The sequence below is a fragment of the Oreochromis aureus genome, linkage group 3 (assembly GCF_013358895.1).
Source record: "Oreochromis aureus strain Israel breed Guangdong linkage group 3, ZZ_aureus, whole genome shotgun sequence".
Lineage (NCBI taxonomy): Eukaryota > Metazoa > Chordata > Actinopteri > Cichliformes > Cichlidae > Oreochromis > Oreochromis aureus.
Genome location: NC_052944.1, coordinates 90,417,626 through 90,427,428, shown reverse-complemented (window position 1 = coordinate 90,427,428; position 9,803 = coordinate 90,417,626). Strand labels below are relative to the sequence as shown.

General features: G+C 42.4%; 1 protein-coding gene across 1 annotated transcript; it reads left to right on the top strand.

Annotated features, from left to right (window-relative positions):
* Positions 1-6,726: 6,726 nt before the first annotated feature.
* Positions 6,727-9,600, top strand: LOC120438401 (nuclear factor 7, brain-like). Its single transcript, XM_039608811.1, has 2 exons — positions 6,727-7,436; positions 7,538-9,600. The coding sequence occupies exon 2, from the start codon at positions 7,555-7,557 to the stop codon at positions 8,938-8,940; it is 1,386 nt and encodes a 461-aa protein (XP_039464745.1). The 5' UTR covers positions 6,727-7,436; positions 7,538-7,554; the 3' UTR covers positions 8,941-9,600.
* Positions 9,601-9,803: the final 203 nt, after the last annotated feature.

Genomic DNA, 9,803 nt, shown 5'->3' with positions numbered 1-9,803 from the left:
CTTTGTTTTTGATACTTTCTACACTGTAGATACAAACTGAAGACATCAAATATATGAAGCAAAATATATGGAACTATGTAGCAAAGAAAAAATGATCAATAACTCTAAATGTGTTTTATATTTTAGATTCATTACAGTAGCCACCCTTTGCTTTGCTGACAGCACTGCAAACCCTTGGCTTTCTCTCAATGAGCTTCATGATGTAGGCTGCGTCCCAATTAAGAGACCGCACGCTTGAAGTACGCGCAGTACGTACTACGTAGTACAGGGAGTGCAGAATTATTAGGCAGGTTGTATTTTTGAGGAATAATTTTATTATTGAACAACAAGCATGTTCTCAATGAACCCAAAAAACTCATTAATATCAAAGCTGAATGTTTTTGGAAGTAGTTTTAGTTTGTTTTTTTAGTTTTAGCTATTTTAGGGGATATCTGTGTGTGCAGGTGACTATTACTGTGCATAATTATTAGGCAACTTAACAAAAACAAATATATACCCATTTCAATGATTTATTTTACCAGTGAAACCAATATAACATCTCCACATTCACAAATATACATTTCTGACATTCAAAAACAAAACAAAAACAAATCAGCGACCAATATAGCCACCTTTCTTTGCAAGGACACTCAAAAGCCTGCCATCCATGGATTCTGTCAGTGTTTTGATCTGTTCACCATCAACATTGCGTGCAGCAGCAACCACAGCCTCCCAGACACTGTTCAGAGAGGTGTACTGTTTTCCCTCCTTGTAAATCTCACATTTGATGATGGACCACAGGTTCTCAATGGGGTTCAGATCAGGTGAACAAGGAGGCCATGTCATTAGTTTTTCTTCTTTTATACCCTTTCTTGCCAGCCACGCTGTGGAGTACTTGGATGCGTGTGATGGAGCATTGTCCTGCATGAAAATCATGTTTTTCTTGAAGGATGCAGACTTCTTCCTGTACCACTGCTTGAAGAAGGTGTCTTCCAGAAACTGGCAGTAGGACTGGGAGTTGAGCTTGACTCCATCCTCGACCCGAAAAAGGCCCCACAAGCTCATCTTTGATGATACCAGCCCAAACCAGTACTCCACCTCCACCTTGCTGGCGTCTGAGTCGGACTGGAGCTCTCTGCCCTTTACCAATCCAGCCACGGGCCCATCCATCTGGCCCATCAAGACTCACTCTCATTTCATCAGTCCATAAAACCTTAGAAAAATCAGTCTTGAGATATTTCTTGGCCCAGTCTTGACGTTTCAGCTTGTGTGTCTTGTTCAGTGGTGGTCGTCTTTCAGCCTTTCTTACCTTGGCCATGTCTCTGAGTATTGCACACCTTGTGCTTTTGGGCACTCCAGTGATGTTGCAGCTCTGAAATATGGCCAAACTGGTGGCAAGTGGCATCTTGGCAGCTGCACGCTTGACTTTTCTCAGTTCATGGGCAGTTATTTTGCGCCTTGGTTTTTCCACACGCTTCTTGCGACCCTGTTGACTATTTTGAATGAAACGCTTGATTGTTCGATGATCACGCTTCAGAAGCTTTGCAATTTTAAGACTGCTGCATCTCTCTGCAAGATATCTCACTACTTTTTGACTTTTCTGAGCCTGTCAAGTCCTTCTTTTGACCTATTTTGCCAAAGGAAAGGAAGTTGCCTAATAATTATGCACACCTGATATAGGGTGTTGATGTCATTAGACCACACCCCTCCTCATTACAGAGATGCACATCACCTAATATGCTTAATTGGTAGTAGGATTTCAAGCCTATACAGCTTGGAGTAAGACAACATGCATGAAGAGGATGATGTGGACAAAATACTCATTTGCCTAATAATTCTGCACTCCCTGTACGTCGTAGTACTACATCGTACGTACTATGTACGATGCGTACTATAAGTACGAGAAGTGCGGAAGTGAGAGTCTTGTGAAATGGGACGGTCTAGCCTTCGTAGCGCTGTTCAGGTTGCCTAGCAACCATGATACTAACCGTGAGAAACGTTTCATACAGCATTGTGTGACATAAATGAAGGAGAAAAAATGTTTTGTTGGTCATTCATTTTTGTCATGACATCACTTTGATTTGAAAAGTGTCTGAGGCTGAGACCAGAGGACTGTAAAACATGATTGTTGGGCTTCATTTCTGTACTGAACAGTCATTTCAAGATTAGTTTGTAAATAATAATTAGCTAATGTTGTTCATAAGACTAAAGTCATCTCACTGTGGTAATGTAAATATAATATGGCCAATATTATATGTATTGTCAGATTATTATGAGATATATATATTACGGGATATATTACAGCAGCGAGCTTGAACTCTGGGTCAAAGATTCAAGATGCAGTTATTTATATTTCCTATCACCTTAAATCTTCACTCAAAGACAAGTATCTAAGACGTCCAAGTTTACAGAGAACTTTTTATTATAGAGCAGCAAACTCTTCTTCCAGTCTAAATGAGGATCTTCTAGAATAGTGAGGTGCCTTTTAACTGTTCCCCTGCACAGTTACCAGCTGTCAGCTACGTAGAAAAGGATCCTGGTGTTATTTGTCTCTCAGAAACAGTTCATAACTTCCCTTCAACTCATCCATGTCACCTAAAAGGTAAACCTGTTTCTCCATCACCTGTTCAGCTCTGATGATTCAGTAAGGACATCTCCTGGTTTCATCTTCATGTTTCCCTCTCACCAGATAACCAAACCGACATCATGACCAGCAGCTTTACAGCTGTGGCTCCAGCAAACATCAGCTGATACTAGAAATTAATATTTAATAAATTTTAACAACAACTGACCAAGCTTAAATGTGCTGCTGTTGTTTAGCGCGAAATCCGCTGATTTCTTCGTTCTGGCACAAAGTGAGCGATAAATAAACAAGAAAGACGGGACTTGCAACAGAAACGCCGATCAGCTGATCATTGATCAGTTTCATGATTGAAATAACAACAGGGGAGGGAGGGGGAGAGAATGAGAGAAGAAGAGGCAGCTGTGCAGCATAAAGACAGAATAAATCCAGCTTTGTGTCTTTTTCATTCTAACTGAAGTCCGGGACAAACTGTGGTTCTTTTCAGCTCAATACGAAACGCGTCATATTTTCTCTGAATACGAGATGATTCTGTTTTTTTACGGGATGGTTGGCAACTCTACTAACTAACCTTATGAACAAAATAAAGTTCATCAGTAACATCATAGCACCCACCCAGCTTCATAGAAACTCCATCATGCTAGCTAGTACGCAGTACGAGTTAATGTAACTGACTGTAAAAAGTCAGCATACTTGGTTTATATCTGACCCAGATAGACTGCAGGTCATAACTTCTTACCTGAAGTTCAGTCCACCTGACACTCGGACCGGCGGCCACCAGAGCTGGACTGGCCATTGGGCATACCGGGCATTACCGGTGGGCCGCTGGCAATTTTTTGTTTTTATGGGCCAATGGATTTTTTTTTTTTTTTTTTTTTTTTAGGAAGGGTATATATAATGAAAGGTGTTGGATTGGCCAATTGGTCATGATCGACTCTGGGCTGGACCAATTACAGCCGAGGAGGCCGGATGCACCCTCCCCCTTGTTTAGCAATCTTATAGACGAACTAAAGAAAATGGAGAACAACAAAAGGAAAGGAGGTGTTTATGAAAATATCACTAAATCTGTCATTTATTAATTTTATTATTAATTAATAATCATGTCTCACCTCTAGTGTTCTTGGTCTTAATTTAAGGTTTTTCCTATAGCGATTGACAGATCACGTGACTTTCGCGCATTGCATGCCGGGAACTCGAGGCAAAACAATCCAAGTACCGCATCAAATGCAAGCATTTGCAGCACCGCAAAATGTTCATTCTCCGGTTCCAATATCTTCTTGATTTTTCTTTGCCGCACAAAAAAGGAATGTACAAAACTAAGGAGAATAATGCCGGACCGTACAAAGACAGACTCGACGAAAAGGCAAAGAAAAGATACGAGGAAAAAATCAAAGGAGTGAAAGGGTCAGACCCTTACAAGCACACAGAGTAGACAAAAGACGTTAGCGTGCTGCCCAACTTTCACCACACTCAGATTTATAATTATACGGTTCTTGGAGTGAGTGCATACACTCATGAAGTTTTTAGTAACTTCAGGTCACTGCAACAAGCCCAGGTACAGTTTACCGACGGATGGGTACAGGACCTTGAAATGCACCGTGTAGAACGAAAGACCATCGTACAAACAAAGGTATTTTTACCAGTCTCACAAATCGTCTTCATAAATACACATTCGTTAACCGTTTATTATTATAACCTTTGAGCTCAACGGTAATTAATTAGTAGTGGAAATAATTTCTGGTACGCATTACAGAAATGTAGCAGTGACAATAATATTGTATGTTGTAATCGCACTGGACAATTAGTGATACAAAACAACTGTTTTATCCTGTGAATAAAAGTATATGTTTTTGTCAATGTACCGTGGTAATAACAGAAGCGAAACGCAATATTGTGTCAGGACAATTCACTATTTATGCACAATAAACAAAGGAGCATAGTGCGACAATTTCTGTTCAGCGCCAGACTTGCTTGTAACCTATATCACCAATTATGTTAAGAAAAGTGACGTATTAACTACTACAAAACACTGACCTTTGTGGGAATGCTTGGAGCAGACTAATATGTGAGCTGGAGTGTTCTGAGACGTTATATTTGGTATATCCAGACCATCCGTCGGCTCTTACTTCAGAAACATGGCTTAAAAAATTTCTCTTCAACGACGTAATCCGATAAAAAAAAAACGATCTCTTTACCCGTCGGCTTCCCGTGGCTGTCATGCGACCGGCTATTGCAGTTAATAATACAACAGCTTCTTGCCATTTTTTGGGTTTCTTTTTATCGCTGTGTAACTGAGTTCAATTGAAAGCCTGCGTGCGCTAGTACCTCTTGCCTCAAGTTCCCAGAATCCTTTGCGGTTTTACCCCTGAATGACTTCACATTTTCAATCTCTATCCTGGTGGGCCGGTCTCTAGTCAAAATGCCCGGGCCGATTTTTTGTCCCAGTCCAGCCCTGGCGGCCGCCTCGGGTCTCTCCTCCTCCAGCATCACCTGCTGGCCTCCACCACTTGCTAATGTTATTGAATCTGTGGAAGCTCCGCAGTAGCCACCACCAAACAATCGCATTATTTTTACACATCTCCCAGCATCTGGCCAATCCACCACCTTTCAGTTTTTATACCGTTACGGAAAAAAAAGAAGAAAAAAAACCCATCGGCCCATAAAAACGAAAAATCACCATCGGCCCATCAGGTAAATGCCCGGTATGCCCGATGGCCAGTCCAGCTATGGGCTAGACCATCCCATTTCACAAGCCTACAAGCATCGCACTTCCGGCCTTAGCAGTCTTTGAGTACGCGGCCCGACCGTTCAGGCTACTAACAAAACACCATATTTCTGTCATTTTTTTAAGGATGTGGAAATGTACATACAATCAATATCAGACTCCACCAACAAAAAGGCTCTCAAAACAATATATATATGTGAATTTTTGTGTGTATTCTTATAATTGTTACTTTTTTCTTTTTACCCCTGGTTTTGTGTGTTCATGTTCTGTTGTTTTGTATACTTCATTTGTTCGTATGTCGTATACTCATTGTCTGTCAAATAAAGTTTTTTTTAAAAAAAAGGACCGTTCAGGCTGTGTACTTAAAGCTGCAGACCCTGAATTGGGATACAGCCAGAGACTAAATACCCACAGGGATGATCGGGAGAAGTGGAAACAGCTGACAGGATTTGCTGTTATCATTACATACTATGTGTGTGTGTGTGTGTCAGAGAGAGAGAGAGAGAGAGAGAGAGCTGTGCATGAAGTGTGATTTTATCGTGGTGGAAGCAAAACAGCAAAAGTCAGAGGCAATTCATGATGATGTTTTTGTGAAGCGTAGTTCGGATATTCTTTGGTTGCTGGTTCAGTCAAAATTGTTTGGAGAGAGATCAAACTAACAGCAAACTAACAGCAAAAAAGGGCGTAAACACAGAGCGCGGACCCGCTGACACATCAGAATCAGTGAGCTGTCGGCTTTCAGCCCGACCGTGTCCGTGTCCGCGTACGTGCCGTCGGGTGAGAAAGGCGACATCTCACTGATTCTGATGTGTCAGCGGATCCGCGCTTTGTGTTTACGTCTTTGTGCAGAATCCGTGTACCTGCTCTCATTTACTGTTTTAGCTGTTTGGTGGTTGTTGAAATTTAGTGAGGTTTAACCTGAGATTCTGGCATTTCGGGCAAAATACATTTATATTAAAAAATCGATTCAGTATTTTAATGAATCGATAACACGTTATCCAACCTAGAATCGATTTTAATCGATAAATCAATAATCAAAACCCACCCCTCGTGCTTATGTACGTCTGGATAATGACACAAACTAGTGTGTAGCGCTGCACTCTTTAATAAACTAAAAGACAGAAATCAGATTATAGGATCTGTAGTGTTGTTTATTTATATTATGGTAATTATCATTAGTGATATTTATTACTGTGTGTATTAGAAGAGATGAGATTTTAAAAAAAAAATCTCTTCCTTGCTGGTTCCATCGAAGAAGAAATGCTCAAGTAACTATGTAGCACGTACGTAAACCAATTCCACAACACAGTGTGATTGAGGAAATCAGCTGTGTTTGCTGCCCATTTTATTTCGAATCTGGCGCAAACCGGCGAGACAGTTCCTGAATCAGTCACATGGTACGGACTGCCCGCGAGGCCTCGAACGTCACTGCATACGTAATCAAAGCGAGCCTCGATACGCGCTTCACAAAAACACCCCCGACATTACCCGACACACGATTCGACGCTTCAACACACAGGACACATCACTACTGATCGTGTATGCCCGCGGGGGTCAGTGTTGACGGTTGCTTCTGTTATTGTCCTGCAGGTGGAACGAGGGACCAGAAGGACAGCACGCACAGGGTGTGAAGGAACTTGACAGCGGGGAGCACGAGCGCGGACGTCGGAGGGGAACACACACACGGGAGTCTAGGGAGCAAAGGGGATTTTGTGTGCATCTGTTATTTACCTCACTTTAAACAAACGCACTGTTTTCACTAAAGAGTCCAGCTTTCGGGTCCTCCTTCCCCACATCCCGTGACATTAGCAGCATATTAGTCAGCTTAGAACACGCAGGTTCTAAGGGATTCAGGGATTTAAAAATAGATACGCAAAATGGGGCGTGCCCGTTCCGGCCGGCTTTAAAGGGTTAAAGTGAAACGGCAACATTTTACTCCTCCCCTCACGTCACTCAAATGCAACAAAGCAGGAAACATGATGTTTTTCTTCCTCAGTAGGGAGGAAGAAAAACGCACAGAGAGACACACAGACGATCAGACTGAGTTCAGACCAAACTAGCAGCTTCCTCTGAGTGAGTCCAGCTACAGGAGAGAAAAGTGGAAAACTCCAACACTGCTGCTTCAAGCTGCTGACGCTCCACACACTGAATGTGAGTTTGAGCAAAAACACGACTCAAAGGAAGTTTCAGTGAAGGTCGTAGAGGAGGGAGGGGAGCCAGGACTGACTGTACTTCCTGTCTGCTGTTTTCAGCTTCACTCACAGACTCAATGGCTTCCAGATCAGAGGAGGATCTCTGCTGTACGGTCTGTATGGAGGTCTTCAGAGATCCTGTTATTCTGTCATGTAGCCACAGCTTCTGTAAAGACTGTCTGAAGAGATGGTGGAAAGAGAGACCAACACACGAGTGTCCACTTTGTAAGAGAAGATCTTCAAAGAAGCATCCACCTTCAAACAAGGCTTTAAAGAACTTGTGTGAGTCGTTCTTACAGGAAAGATATCAGAGAGCTTCAGAGGCTCTCTGCAGTCTGCACTCTGAGAAACTCAAACTCTTCTGTCTGGACCATCAGCAGCCAGTGTGTGTCGTCTGCAGAGACTCAGAAAATCACACCAATCACAGATTCAGACCCATCGATGAAGTTGCACAACAACACAAGAAACTTCAGGAAACTCTGGAGCCCTTAAAGAAGAAGTTAAAGGTTTGCAAACGAGTTCAAGTGAAGTTTGGTCAAACAGCAGAACACATTAAGGTCCAGGCCCGACACACAGAGAGGCAGATTAAGGAGCAGTTTAAGAAGCTTCACCAGTTTCTAGCAGAGGAAGAGGAGGCCAGGCTGGCTGCACTGAGGGAGGAAGAGGAGCAGAAGAGTGGGATGATGAAGGAGAAGATGGAGGCTCTGAGCAGAGAGATAGCAGCTCTTTCAGACACAGTCAGAGCCACAGAGGAGGAGCTGAGAGCTGAAGACGTCTCATTCCTGCACAACTACAAGGCTGCAGTGGAAAGAGTCCAGCGCTGCCCCCTGCTGGATGATCCACAGCTGCCCTCAGGAGCTCTGATAGACCAGGCCAAACACCTGGGCAACCTGACCTTCAACATCTGGAACAACATGAAGGACATGGTCTCCTACACTCCTCTCATTCTGGACCCAAACACTGCTGATCCAGACCTCATCCTGTCTGAAGATCTGACCAGTGTGAGAGGGGGAGAGAGGCAGCAGCTTCCTGATAATCCAGAGAGGTTTGATCATTCCTGCTCTGTCCTGGGCTCTGAGGGCTTTAACTCAGGGACTCACAGCTGGGATGTTGATGTTGGAGACAGTACACCATGGGGACTGGGTGTGTTAGCAGAGTCTGGGCAGAGGAAGGGAGAGATATGGTCTGGATTATGGAAAATATGGTTTGATGAAGGTGAATACTCAGCATGGTCACCACCAGGTCCTCTCACTGATCTCTCATTCCAGAAGAAGCTCCAGAGGATCAGAGTGAATCTGGACTGGAACAGAGGAAAGCTGTCGTTCTCTGATCCTGATACTAACACACACATACACACCTTCACACACACTTTCACTCAAAGGATGTTTCCATACATTAGCACTGTTGATGAAGTGAAGGTGTTGCCCATGAAGGTGTCAGTGTCAGTGGAGCAGATGAGTTGAGGATGATGATGTTTCTAATGTTGTTTCCTGTCAGTGAATTGAAGCTGTTAAACTGCAGCTGTCCTCCTGCTGCCTCGTTGTTCCAAAGCTCTTTGTTTCTCTTTTAGTTCTCACTGTTTCTTTCTGTTTCTGCTGTCCACCTTTTCACATGGAAAATCATTTCACTGTTTCTCACTGAATGACTCCCCAAACTAGATCTGAAATTCTATCAAGTTTCTAATCATTACAAGTGATTCATGTTTCTATTTGATGTGTGTAAATGGAGATGAGTTAGTTTGCTGGGATATGGACTGACATGTGTTGAATGGGAGGAGCAGTTTGTTGTTGTCTTCTTGTCTGTTTATGACAACAATAAATATATTGTTGAAACAATGATTCATGTTTAACTCCATATATGAAATGTTTCTGATATTTGAATTCTGTTTGATTAAAGACTTTCTTCATGACACAAATGAGATTTCAGTGTATTAATAGAACTAAATAAGCTCAGAGTTGAAAGGCTGGAGTATTATGTACGTGCTTCACTGTCAGTATCTTCAGGGGGATTCAAAGGGAAACATCAAACTGCTGTAATGAGATAAACTAGTTGGGCTGAACACACTTATCTGTAGTTTGTCTCCATCCAGGATCATCAGAATATAATGAACATGTGTGAAGAGCAGTGTCGGGTAAGTTACTTTAAATTAGTAACTTAGTTACATTACTAGTTCTATCAAAAGTAACTCAGTTCAGTTCAATTCAATTTCATTTATATAGTGCAAGGCTCTTTATATTGTACAGTAGATAGCACAATAATAAATACAGAGAAAAACCCAACAATCATATGACCCCCTATGAGCAAGCACTTTGGCGACAGTGGGAAG